We start from the raw sequence: 13,928 nt of genomic DNA, 5'->3' as shown, positions 1-13,928 counted from the left end.
CAAAGTAAACACTCCTTTGTTTGGGTTGTGCTCCAGAGCACAGTCAGCCGCTGCTAATGGATTTTCTCCCAGGCTTAATCCATGGCGCAATTGAACTGATGTTTCTAGACCCACTGCCATCCATTTTGTTGGATTGGACACATTTTCAGTTTGGGCTTACCTTTTCGTGTGCCGCCGCAGTTTGAAAGACCATCTCTGTTACGTTGTGTGTCATACAGTGTGTGTGTGTGTGTGTGTGTTTGCGTTGTCCTGGTAAATTTCCTCCGTGCCCGACCCCTGAGCCTCTGAACGCCGGGCCGCCCTTTATTACTCTCACTGACTGTTTCCTCAATGTTGATAAGAAAGACAATTTGTCTGCTTCGGCTTGAGTAGCTGAGCAGGTAATCAATACAAAACATTTTCCGTACTGCACAAGTTCATTAAACGTGGAGCTGACACCTGTTAGTGCTTGCTGTCAGCGGGGCGCCATCTCTTCTGGCCTTATTGATGGGACCGGGGCAGCGCCGAGACCCTCTGAAACCAGGGCTGCTCCACACAACACTGAGAATCATTAATGCGAGCAGGTTTGGCTTGAGACTGATTGCACATGTCGCTGTAGATATAGTATTGTCTTTTTCTTTTTTGATCGCAATGATTCCATTGGATCACTAATACTCCAGGTAATTATGCAGCCTGATGTGAGACAATAAGAGCAGTCAAGTGCAAACATGAAGGATGATGAAGGTCCGGCTGAATGTGGGTTCTTTAATGTGGATTTAAAAAAGTCGAATATGTTCTTTGAACACATTTTTCTTTTGGTGAAAAGGACTACTGTGTCCCGAATCTCGAGAAAAACATATGTACATATATTTAAATCAATCACAGCATCGTCGTTAATTCATCCCGATCTACCTTTTGAAAAGCTGGTCCCACGTGTGCACAATGAAACTGTTGAACTTCAAACAAACCTCATGAATAATCCTGCTGAGCTTCTGTTTAAATTAGACGATGGTTGTGGGATGTACGAGTTCTGAGGATATGAATCATACGTACTGTACATCTATGGAGAGACATATGATGAAGGACACGGGTCATTTCATCTGTGCTGTTCCTAAGTATCTGTGATTTCCAGTGACCTGTAGGACTTTATAATCAACCATTACACACAAATTACATGATATTTGTTATACTCAATATCTTAATGTGATTTTAGTTTTTGTGTTTAATATTTCTTTACCAGAGTTTTCCTAATATTTTGTACAAAGCTTTGAAATCCTGTAGGGTGATAAGTACAATTGAACAGTTCAATGAACTGTTTTAAATATACACTTTTTTTGGAGGCTGGTAAAATGTTTCCCATGGAGGTGTGTGTGGTTGCACTGCAGGAATTTGGACTTATGACCTCATTATTTCTTAAGTCCTGGCTACAGTTCCGCTGTATGTTACTGAAGTGTCAACAAAGGGGCAGTGATATTATTATTTGCCACTTTATTAGGTACACCTAAAACTAATGCAACAGTCCCACACTGAATATTTTAGTTTTGGTTTAAAATAACAGAGGTGTTGATTCAACTGTTTGGCCACTTTGGAGGCTGTGTAACTGTACACTGTTATACTGTGAGGTTTTTATTTACCCTCGTTGATATAAATGTGGTGGATAAAATATTAGAAACACCTCTGAGTTTAACATTTGCATATGTCTGAGATTATGGTGAGTGGTGTAAGATGACCTGTTTAACAAGAAGAAGAAAAAGTCTTTTATCAACAAAAGTTGTGATAATATAATAGCTGTGAACATGGCTCAGTAATCCCGCGGCTATCTGACCGGCTGTGTTTGTTCCAGGGCGGAGGAGGTCGACGCCATCATGGCAAATCTTGAGAAAGCAAACCAGGTGAGTACAGTCTTCCTCTGCACTTCTCTGATTGAGATGCTCCTTCGTTAAGTAATCACTCCTGTAATCAAGCCTCGGCTTTAATTAGACACCCTCCGTCCTGTGTCCCCCTCCCTCCTCTTCTTCCTCCCACCTACACCTCCCCTCCCATGAGTGTGTGATTAGCGAGTGTAAACCTGAGCCCCTGTCGGTGGGCGCTATGGCAGCACGGCTCCACTCAGCAGAGAACAGCAGACTGCCGAGCGCGATTGATGCCGGAGCGCCAAACGCCAGGGTTCTTAGTTATCTCACTGCCTTGATTGCTTCCTTTCCTGGTGATACCGCTTTTCTTCTGCTCCTTTCTTCTCCCCTCTGCTTTCCTCTCGTGCTCTTTTTCTCCGTCTGCTGTTCTTTGCCAGCAGCTCCTAGATAAATGTTCTCAAAATGAATCATTAATTAGCAGGCCGGGTGTGACAGAGCAGGTAAACAGTTTGGGGAATAAAGTGGGCTGACTAAACAGCCCCCTCAGCAGAATAAACCGAGTGGCTGCACTCGTCTGCGCGGGCCCCTGTACTCGGGTTTTTCACTCGGCTCTAAAATCTCAGAGCAAGGACGCCCTCTTTGATCTATGTGCACGCTCTCACCTTGATCATCTCATTGGCCAATTGATGCGGCCGGTCTACGAAAACGGTAACGCTGTGATGCCATGTCTGTGCACAGAGGGCAGAAAAGGCCCAGAGGGAAGTGGAGAGGCTAAAGGAGCAGATAGCCAGTGGCCAGAGAGCCACGACAGGAAGCTGCCGTCCAGCAGAGGGCACTAGCAGGGTAAGAACCACCTGACTCCATTATTGATGTTTGACCACATGTATTCTATGGTGGAATGTAACTGAACCTACTCAAGTACTGCAGCTTCGTACAGTTATAGGATACTTTACTTTGCTTTATTACTTCCATCTTATGCTACTTTGTGATTCTACTTCTCTACGTTTCAGAGACATCATTGAACTTTTACTCCACTATATTTATCTGACATCTGAGTTACTTGTTACTTTTCAGATTTTACAATAACACGACCAGCTGCAACGTTAAAATTCTGCTTACATGTTAATGCATCGCTGATGATAATACCATATATATATTGTATCATAATATAATCTTTCATAACATAATACAAACAAGGGCCATTTTCCTGCATTATGTGTACTTTTGATACTTTAAGGACATTTGGATAATAATACTTCATACCTTTACGTCACACACTTCTGCACATAATGGAGTGTTTATAAATTGTGATGATGCTACTTTTACTTAAGTAGAGGATCTAAGATGCTTGTTTTCATGCCTCCGTGCCGGCAACAGCCGTGGCCAGAGGTTGTGTTTTTTCGGGTTGTCCCTCCGTCTGCCGTGAATGCGATATCTCAGGAACACCTGGAGGGAATATCGTCATATTGGCACAAGCATCCACTTGGACTCAAGGATGAACTGACTAGATTTAGTCAGTGTGAACTCACACAAGACATTTTTTGGCAATAACTCAAAAATTAAAATGCTAATTATGACAATTTCAGTGTCAAAGTGTCTAATAGGATAAAATGATGACATTTTGAGACGGACTTGGCTGACGGAGGCAGAGAACCGCAAGGCTGTTGTTCTAGATTCTTATTTTTGACAGCTTTTAGGACACTACACATCATTGTTTCTGCCACTTTGTAGTTTACTTCCTCAGTCAACACTATGCATGTCCCCTCAGGTTATATTTTGAAGTTTAAGGTGTTGCTGTTATTGAAAATATAGATTTAGTTTTAGACTGAGACTTCGAGTTTATTCGACAATGACTCCTCAAGGACCAATATAGACATGGATTCACATGTGCAAAAGTAAATAACAGCAACACCCACTGCCCAGTACAGGACAAATACAACACAAGAAAAAAATATATAAACGAAAAATCTGTCAGATTTTGAATAGCGTCATGAACCTAGTCATTATAATTTTTAAGAAACTGAACAAGATTGGTGAACTTAACTGATATTAAACATATAGTTTAAGGTCTTAAAACATCATAAATATCTCCTCTTTGAAATTGACAAACTACGACTAACACACCTAAACGTAGACAGATTTCTTGTGTACAACTCATGGGATTAAAATGTCAGCGGTATAAACATGTTGCATCGACCACCCTTCAGGTACAGTCACGATAGAAAAATTGAAATGCAGTATTAATGGTTACTTGAAGTGAAATTCTCTCACTTTCCAACTGCCGGAATTATATCAACACTGCAGAGGTTTTGATTCACCGGCTGGCCCTCTCACCTTTTCTCCCACCTACACTCCTTTTATCACTTTGTTTCCCCTCCCTCGCTCACGCTTTGTCTCCTTCTCACCCTGTCAGGAGAAGAGCGAGAACGGCGAGGTGTTGCCCTCCCAGCTGGAGGCTGCCTTGCTGGCTAAAGACCGCGAAATCCTCCGACTTCTAGAAAACATTCAGCGGCTGCAGTTCACGCTACAGGAAGTCCAAGAGACCTCGGCCAATCAGATCCTAGAGCTGGAGCGCCAGCTTGCCTATAAGACGGAAGCTATCGAGGTGAGTGGCTGCGACACGTGAGAGGTGACAGAACACGGCCAACACCTTCCACAGTCCTCTGATAACTAATGAGACCCTCATTAACATGAATTAAAACACGCTGCTTCTGTTTTCCCATTTCAGAGATTAGAAGCTAAACTGCAATCCCAGATGGACTATGAAGAGATTAAAACTGAACTCAGGTGATCATTTTAGGCTGAATGTGTTTAAGTCATTCACAATAATGTGACATTTAGTCCCAAAAAAATGACTTTCTCTGCACGTTTGCTTCTGTCCGTAGCATCCTAAAGGTCATGAAGATGGCTTCAGCAAATGGCAGCTCGTCCCAGGTATATATTTATATATATATATATATATATGCTCCTGCACCATTTCAGTTTTAACCAGACTAGTCTCTCTCTTAGACCTTTGGTTTCTTCTTAATGTTCTCTTGGTGTCGGGGAAGAAAAACTACAGCAGTGCCATTGAATGCTCCACTGATCGCCATCCATTATAAGGATATCTACAGCTGCTGCAATTGATTAATCGAAAATTAATAGCTTTTGTTCTTGTGTGTGTTTTTGTGTGTGTATAGGATTCTTCCAAGGCTGTAGAGGCAATTTTGCTGCATAAAGAGGCCTTTCTTCCGTCTCACAAATACCTGGTGGATAAGGCCCGCATTTTGCACAGAATTGGTAAACTAAATGGCTCTCTAAATGGTTTTGATTTTTAAATGTAGTTTAAATAGATAACCCAACAATTCTTAACGAAAAAGAAGCAAGTTTTCTAAAAACCATAATTCAATGACTGCTTGGTTCTCATTGGTCAGTCTCAATCAATTCTGGACTCAATGCTTAAATGTCTTTGCATGAACTGAGCCTGCAAGATGTACTACGGTAGTTTGCGCTTGCAAGGATAGAAAGCAAGTGAGTCAATTAATGAAACATCTTGGAGCGCCTTAGTAGCCGAGTGGTTACAGTGCATGCCATATAACAGCAATGTCCCGGGTCAGATCCCAGCATTGGGACGTATGTTGCATGTTATACCCTTCTCTCCCCTAAAATCTACTGAATTAATGAAATATCTGCTATCAGCTGATTACTAGGTTTGTTTACACTTGTACTAACCAGCATGTGTTATACTTGTTTTCTGTCACCAGATGACGACCATTCTGAGGATGCAGGTAGGGAGACTGGCAGGCCGCCCGGCTCCCACTCGTCCTCCTCTCATGCGGATGACCGTCCCTCCCCCAGCCCCGTTCTCCCCACGCTGGACGGCTCCTCCTCCAGCCACGATCTGCCCCGTCCATTTTCCGTGTCGCCGTGCTCCGGGGACAGACTGTCAGGAGACCACATCCTTCACAAGCAGCTCCTCTCCCCACACTTTAAAAAGGAGGGCCTCGTGGCTTTTCCCACCGCCCTCTATGCAGCCAAAGTCATGTCAGCCACCCAAGGCTCCGTGGGGTCGGGCAGCGTCGACGCCGGCCTGCCCAGCGACCAGTCAGAAAGTGGCAGCTCAACTGCGGGAGACGATGACCAAGTGGACACGGCAGAGATCGCCTTCCAGGTGAAGGAGCAGCTGCTGAAGCATAACATCGGCCAGCGTGTGTTTGGCCACTACGTGCTGGGCCTCTCCCAGGGCTCGGTCAGCGAGATCCTGGCAAGGCCCAAACCCTGGAGGAAGCTGACTGTGAAAGGCAAAGAACCTTTCATTAAGATGAAGCAGTTCATCTCCGATGAACAGAACATCCTGGCACTTAGGACCATCCAGGTCCGACAGAGAGGTGAGTGGAAAAGACAGTGACAGAAAATGTATGCAGGTTCAGGTGAGAATGAAAACGCTCTATTTGCATTGGTAGCCTGAGCAATAAAGATTTTAAACATTTCTAAACCATTGTTTTGGAAGTGTGAATGAAATGTCATTCATATTCACCCACTGCATTTACAATGACAGTTAAAGGATGAGGCTGGTGATATTCTATATATTTCTTAATGCCAACAAATCCATGAAGAGACTAAAACCAACAATGAATTTATCTGACTAAGAAGTATTGTGTGTGTGTAGCCAAAGCCTGATAAATCTCCTTCCTCTGTGCTCCATTGTTGTCCACAAACACATCCCTGAGCCACACTGCTGCACTGGATGACAGGTTCCTTCATTGTCAAACACATGGGCTCTGTAGTTTATTTTGAGTCAATCCCACATACAGAGTCCTGCTGCTGGAAATACTCACGAGAACAACAAATATGCATTCATCCGCAGCTGAATATAGTCCCCAACAAATAAAATATTTACTCTTGTTTGAGCAACGTTTGCTAAAATCTATAGTGCCCAGCTGTTGGAAGATAGCCTTTTCTGAGAAATGAAAGTATATACTTGTGACCCTTTAAAAAAATGAACATCTTGAGAGAATGTATGTACTTGGCTTTGGTCGTGTCATGGCATTTGTTGGCAATAAGAAAAATGTAGACTCATGCTTTATACTTTAGGTGGAGTTAAAGTCAACAATTAGATTAACATTTACTCTCACTCTTGTTCTGTCTTGAAAATAAAAGCTTTAGATGAAACAGGTGGCCAAAGCTACCAAAATAAGATGTACAAAAAAAAAAGTTACTGTGAGATTTTTCAAGGGACGTACCAACATGTTTTTAGAGCAGATGTAATTATGCCATCTTGTTTTGGTGGCTCAGCTTCTGGACCTGTGTACGTTTAAACCCTCTAATCTACTTGGACCTCATCCTTGACTTCATCGCGGCTTCCTCTGCCATGTTTGTAGTGTTACTTTTAAACTTTGTTTTCTCCCTAGATTCACAGCGTTTGAAAGTTGAGCTTCCCGTATACTGCAACCTCAGACAGCACGCGCTCAAAGGCAGCCATTGATCTACCAGTCAAAAGCAAAGCCTTGGAACTGCTCTCTGATCAACCATCCCACTCATCCCCCTCCTCTCTCCTCTATCTCTTTCTGTTACCCTCTGTGGCAGGGAGCATCACTCCGCGCATCCGAACTCCTGAAACTGGGTCAGACGACGCCATCAGGAATATCCTGGAGCAGGCCAAGAAGGAGATCCAGTCCCAGAGGGGAGGTGAGGATGGAGCTGCGAGTCATACGTCACAGTTAAAAGCCATATTGATTGATTTTCTTTTTTTTATCAAATACGATGAATTTTCTCTGCATGTAAATTGGAGAGGCGAGTTGAGAATGCGTCAGTGTCAGAGTGTGGGTCTTTCTTGTTTAGGTGAAGGCAAGTCGTCTCTGAACAGCTCATCAGGCAGAAGCAGTAACGGGCCGGGCAGCAGCTCTGACGAAACCATAAAGAACATCCTAGATCAGGCCAGGAGGGAGATGGAGGCCCAGCAGCACGCCCTGATGGAGATGGAGGCCTGCGGGAGGGCCCCGACTGCCAGCTCAGGACCTCAAGTAGAGCGTCTGGGGCCCCCAGAGCGCTCCAGGGGCCTGCCTCTACCCATCTCCATCAAACAGGAGGAGGGAGGCTGCGTTACAGTCTGCATGGCCAACCCCATCCGCAGCCCCCAGACGCCCCTCAGTGTCCTCTCCCCGGCCGCCTTTGTCCAGAACATCATCCGCAAAGTCAAATCAGAGATCGGTGAAGTGGGCTCCTACTTCGACCAGCACTGGTCTCATGAGCGAGGGTCAATGGTGATCAGTGGCGTAGGTAGCTCCCTGCCCTTCAATTCAGTCTCTCCCTCCTTGTCTTCCTCCTCTTCCGGGCCCTCCGCTTTGCCCCGGCCCTGGCCCCGTCTGGAGAACGGCGAGTGTTGTCCCCCCAACAGCGAGGAGGCCTCCGCTGCTGAGGACGAGCTGGTGCTGGGCCGGCCGGTGGAGGTGAAAGTGGAGTCAGACACATCGGTGAGTGGAGAGTCCCCTGGGCCCGGAAGGCTTTCCTACTACCCGGGGTACATCCCCCGAGCCCTCAAGCCCACCGTGCCACCGCTGACTCCAGAGCAGTATGAGATGTACATGTACCGAGAGGTGGACACCCTTGAGCTGACCAGGCAGGTGAAGGAGAAGCTGGCAAAGAACGGCATCTGTCAGAGGATCTTTGGTGAAAAGGTCAGATGTTGCTCTTTATCATTTAAAAAAAAAACTCATGCATGCGGCAACACAAGCAGCCTGCTAATGCTCTGCAGAATCTGTTCATGGAAGGCATGAGAGCAATCACGTTGTAATGAGATACAAGAAACATTTTGGTATATTGAATTGACTAAATTATTTGTTATAGTAATAATGACAATTATCTCTAAGATAATATTAATTTGTCTGTAATGATTTGCAATTTGCAACCCAAATTGTAAAGTCAGTTTTGCTTTAAGTACCTTCCCCCTTGATCAAGGTTTCACAAACCGGAGCATCTCCACGGACAGGCTTGTTTTTTGTCACAGATACAGAGTCGGGTTTTCACTCACACACAGTGGAAGAATCGAACCTGGTCTTTATGCAGAAAGACATGTTAAAAGTGAAGCACGCTGCAAAACTTGTTGTGTTTTTTCAGCGTCTCCGATCTGTTTTTGCAGTTTGGATCATTGTCTCGTGCTATAAGAGTTCGGCACTGGGCAGAGTTCATGCTTCCCTTAATAATAACATCATGTTTGACTGCTGGTATGATGATCATGCCACAGTGGCTTCAGGTACAGCTCTGCGTATCTCAGCCCTATTGGATTATTTGTTATACCAGGTGTGCTAGAACCTGCGTTGTCTGAAAAGTTCCACTTTTTACGAGTCTTACAGGCCATTATCCTAAAAGCCTTCCAGGCTTTTCTGCATGTGAGAGAGCAACGCTTTCCACTTTGCTACTCTCCTTTGAATCCTATTTTTTCCATCCCTCTCTTATTGTGGAGCCATCAACTGTCCTTGGCTGAGAGTTCTGCATTTCTTTGGATGTTCTGCTGAGATCTTTTGTGACTTCCTGGATGAGTGTCGTGAATAGCTCTCACTGTGGTTAGAGATAGAGTAAACTTTATAGTCCCAGAGGGGAGGGGGGGGGGGGGTTCTTAGAACATAAGAGACATTTCACATTGACAGCACGGCAGCTTAAAAAAAGAACCTGTAAGAATAAAGTGTTAAAGCACTTGTGTATTTGTCTTTCCAGTCTTTCAGATTTTCATCTCTCATGAAATTTCCTTTGTGGCACAGTGTGCTTGTAAGAGTTTTGTGGTGATTAATCGACTCTGATGGTCAGATTTATTATAAGTATTCAACTGTCTGTCTGCAATTCAATCATCTAAATCTAGTTGTTAGTCGAATGTGGTTGATTCAGCAACAAAAGCGAAATGCTTTTTTAAATGGCTGATATCAGTGTTGGATAAGTTTGTTCCTTAAAATGAAGGAAATCATAATGAAAAAATGTGTTTTACATTAGTCAGATGTTAAAATCGATCTAAAATATTATAACCATCCACTGTAACAAATATGCACAAAGCTGTCTTTTATAAGCATTGTTCCTGAATTGAGCTTCTCTGTGTTGATACAAGTATCAGATTTTTTTTGTTCCGCTCCAGAAAATGTCTTTATTTCCAGAAAATCCCATCGGGTGTTTTCCTCCACGCCTTTGATATTTATCACATCCTCTGTGGAGTAGATCAACACATTTAGCTTTCATGGTGCAGATTTTATTTTGATGATATTAAGGGTTCGAGTCTTGATTCTCCAGCTTGGGACTTTTCCGTGAGAGGTATTCATATTTGTAAAGACTTGACTGTTGACCAATTTTTCTGGCACATTCAGGTGTGTGTTGGGATTTTATCCATGTATCGAAAGGAAAACATAGAAGAAGAAAAAATAACATGAACAAAACATTTTTTGTTGGTTCATGTCTCGACATATTCTCTTGGTGAATTAATGTATGATCATACTCACAGAAACTATCAGCACTCTACTTCATCATGGATTTTTTTCATCTCTATGAACTGCATCTGACAGTATTTGAATCGACTCAACCTAAACGTTTGTGATGTGCTGCTTCCCTCTAGCGGTTGTTTGCTGAAAGTGTATCACTGAGGCGAACATATTTTTCTTGTGTGATAATAATTTGCGAAATCAACTATTATTTACACAAGTGTTGTTAGCAGCACGTGTAGGTACGACACATTAACCCGTGTTGTATTACACAGGTGCTGGGGCTTTCTCAGGGCAGCGTGAGCGACATGCTGTCTCGGCCCAAACCCTGGAGCAAGCTGACCCAGAAAGGCAGGGAGCCCTTCATCCGCATGCAGCTGTGGCTACTGGACCAGCTAGGCCAGAGCCTCAGCCAGCCCCCGAACCACGTCCACGCTCTGGGTGAGACTGCAGTTAACACACACACTCACATCAAGCGTGAATCTCACTTAAGATGCTTTGGTACCAAAACAAATGAATTAAAAAACAAAAATGGATGCAGTATTTAACCCTACATAGTGGGACTTTGGTTACATGTAGGCTATAGACTTACAGTTTTTTTTGTGATGCCTCCGTTCTCCAGATATAAGCCCAGTGACGGCCCATTCCTCGCCCTCGCCGCCTCCTAGTCCAGCAGAGAGCCACCCAAGTCCTCTGGTTGAGCCTGTCAGCCTCTCCCTGGAGAGTAGCAAGGAGAACCAGCAGCCTGAGAGCCTGGGCATGGGATTGCCCCCCCACCCAGAGGGAGGGAAATCCACCCCTGGCCTAATGGCCCTGCATCAGCCCACAAACCCACTGGGTATCCAAGAGATAGTGGCCATGTCTTCGGAGCTAGACACCTACGCCATCACCAAGAAGGTCAAGGAGGTGCTGACAGACAACAACCTAGGTGGGTCGACGTTCACACTGCGGGGTTGAGCCGACACTGCTTATGAATTCAGACGCAAGTCTGACATTTGCTGTATGTGTTTTGTTTCCCACAGGCCAGCGTCTTTTCGGGGAGACCATCCTGGGCCTGACTCAAGGCTCGGTGTCTGACCTGCTCTCCAGGCCCAAACCCTGGCACAAACTCAGCCTGAAAGGCAGGGAGCCGTTTGTCCGCATGCAGCTGTGGCTCAATGATCCACACAACATAGACAAGCTGAGGGCCATGAAGAAGATGGAGAAGAAAGGTGGGGACCCAGAGTGTACACTGTAATATCTTTCAGTGCAAGTTTGAGAACTTGCTGGTGTTTTGTAATCCCCTTACACGTCGTGATCTCACTGTCTTCCCTTCAGCCTATCTAAAAAGACGATACGGGCTGCTGACCACCGGCTCGGACAGCGACTCGCCTAGCACTCCTTCCGAGTGTGTGAGTCCGGCCTTGTCCTCGCTGGACCTGTGCCCCTACAGCCAGGCCAAGAAGCCTCGGGTGGTGCTAGGAGCTGAGGAGAAAGAAGCCCTGAGGAAGGCCTACCTCCTGGAGCCCTACCCCTCTCAAAACACCATCGAGATACTGGCCTCCCAGCTCAAACTCAAAACAAACACCGTCATCAACTGGTTCCACAACTACAGGCCAGTCCAATGACCTTGTTATAGTCTGCTAATGGCTGCCTCTTTTGTTTTCATCACTACTTCATTTACTTCCAGCTGCAACTACACACCTGAAATATATATTTAAAACTTGAATATACTGACACTTGAGTGTTTGTCTGTCTAACAGTCTGTCTGTGTGCAGGTCCAGGATGCGACGGGAGGTGCTGATGCAGGGTCTGCTTGACAATGACACAGATGCCGAGCACCACAGCTACTCCCCCTCAGTGACGTGGAGCCCCCAGTCTGACGGAGAGGAGAGGAGGCTGCAGCAGCTCTCAGGACACATCCACTCCAGCATTCCTCTTGGCGCCAACACTGCACTGCCTCATGTCAAACAGGAGGAAGACGAGAGGGAGGAGGGCTCCATGAAACAGTCGAGAGTCCAGTGTTTCTCCACAGCGGTACAGTTCCCACAGTTGAAAAGCGAGCACGAGGATTCCATCGCTGGCTACCGCGAGCCCCATTCGGCTGGCCAGAGCCTGAGGCAGGAAGAGGGGATGAGCAGCCAGGCTCAGGGGCTCTACCCTGGCACAGTCTCCATAGACGGCCCCCAGAGAACCATCCAGTCCAGGCACGAGGGAGAAGACTCCGGGAAGTCACCTGTTGACCCCGTCAGCTTCAAGGCTTCGTCAGAGCCCTGCCGCAGCAGCCTGGAGGTTTCCCTCAACTCCCCCTCTGCTGCATCTTCACCCGGCCTGATGATGTCAGTGTCCCCCGTCCCCTCCTCCTCTGCTCCCATATCGCCCTCGCTGCCCAATCCGCCCTCAACGAGCACCAATCACAGCCTGGACCCTAACCAGCTCCCTCCCTTCCAAAGCCCCAAACTCAACAGAAGCACTCAGAGACGCAATGAGAAAATGGCCAACCTCAATAACATCATCCACAGGCTAGAGAGAGCAGCCAATCGAGAAGAAACACTGGAATGGGAGTTTTAAGTCCCCTTTTACTGTATTTAGTGCTGAAGACCCTCGCGGCACATAGGAGAGTCTCCAATAGAAGCCTGAACGGAGCCTGGCTCCTGAAGGCCTGTCCTCTCAGACTGATAACTCATCGGGAACGCAGAACATAACATATGGCTGAATTCCCTACAAGAACTTGAAGAGTTGAAAAAAAATTTATAATTGTGTATTTGTTTTCTTTGTTTTATTTGAGTTGTTTTTGATAATGCATACTACTTTGAAATATATGTGACAGCACTAGCTGTTGTTTTACCGATTGGACTTGACATGAAGACTTTTGCAGCTATGGTGTCATAAAATGTACACTGAAGTTCTGTTGATTGCCACTGGGTGAGATTAAAAAAAGACCCCTGTCTTAAGCCATTAAAAGCACTATAACTATTTGAAAAGAGACATTGACCAAATTTGCTACTTTTTGAATAGCAATTTTTCAGATTTTGTCTGTAAGACTGGACAGTTTAAGTCAAGTAACATGAAATCCTAATACTGACTGAGGGATAGTCCTTTAAGACTCTAAATATTCAACATCTTGTATGTACTTAGTTTCTTGGTGATATGTTTTGAAATATTTGTAACTCACGTATAAAATGTGGTTGTACATGTTGTAGAATTGTCTGCAATAGCCTTCTCTAAACCTGATGTAGCATGGTACTCACCTGACCCTGTTACCCTCTGTAGTTAGTCACCTGTGATTATACTTGAGCGAAAACAACTGGAAAAAAAAGAGTTGAAAACCCTGCAAAAAATATGAAAAAATGGAAACGTTAAATCTAAGGAGTAGAGTACTTTTAGTGTTTTCTTTTCTTTTTTTTCGTTGTATAATCCTTGAGGTTTACAGTTTAGGGCCCTTGTGCTTTTGGTAGTAAGTGAAACATTCACTACACACGAGCACAGTTTACATGATTTATTTCAGACTTACCTCTCCGACCCTCGAAGGCATTGGTTCTCAGACTGTAACAGGCCAAGACACACCTGGTTTACCTCAGATTATGTTGATGCACATCATGCTATGACCATGCGTTTCATTCTTATACATAAACATGACCCACACTTATTTGAATCAATGGAGGGACAGTACTCTGTA

At 45.0% G+C, this 13,928-nt stretch overlaps 1 protein-coding gene across 1 annotated transcript in view; it reads left to right on the top strand.

Moving 5' to 3' along the window:
• cux2b (cut-like homeobox 2b) overlaps nt 1–12,820 on the top strand; it is a gene marked incomplete at both ends in the record, with an annotated part of 86,268 nt that extends 73,448 nt beyond the window's left edge. The window contains 14 exons of the mRNA XM_079270834.1: nt 1,823–1,871; nt 2,571–2,675; nt 4,246–4,437; nt 4,561–4,619; nt 4,718–4,766; nt 5,012–5,111; nt 5,576–6,199; nt 7,398–7,499; nt 7,653–8,488; nt 10,546–10,711; nt 10,893–11,198; nt 11,293–11,481; nt 11,588–11,864; nt 12,028–12,820. Coding sequence (XP_079126960.1) covers nt 1,823–1,871; nt 2,571–2,675; nt 4,246–4,437; nt 4,561–4,619; nt 4,718–4,766; nt 5,012–5,111; nt 5,576–6,199; nt 7,398–7,499; nt 7,653–8,488; nt 10,546–10,711; nt 10,893–11,198; nt 11,293–11,481; nt 11,588–11,864; nt 12,028–12,820 — 3,847 coding nt within the window. The remainder of the gene's footprint in view (nt 1–1,822; nt 1,872–2,570; nt 2,676–4,245; nt 4,438–4,560; nt 4,620–4,717; nt 4,767–5,011; nt 5,112–5,575; nt 6,200–7,397; nt 7,500–7,652; nt 8,489–10,545; nt 10,712–10,892; nt 11,199–11,292; nt 11,482–11,587; nt 11,865–12,027) is intronic.
• Nucleotides 12,821–13,928: the final 1,108 nt, after the last annotated feature.

This window comes from Melanostigma gelatinosum (genome assembly GCF_949748355.1).
Source record: "Melanostigma gelatinosum genome assembly, chromosome: 6".
In the NCBI taxonomy this organism is placed as follows: domain Eukaryota; kingdom Metazoa; phylum Chordata; class Actinopteri; order Perciformes; family Zoarcidae; genus Melanostigma; species Melanostigma gelatinosum.
This window is presented reverse-complemented; position numbering and strand designations above follow the sequence as displayed.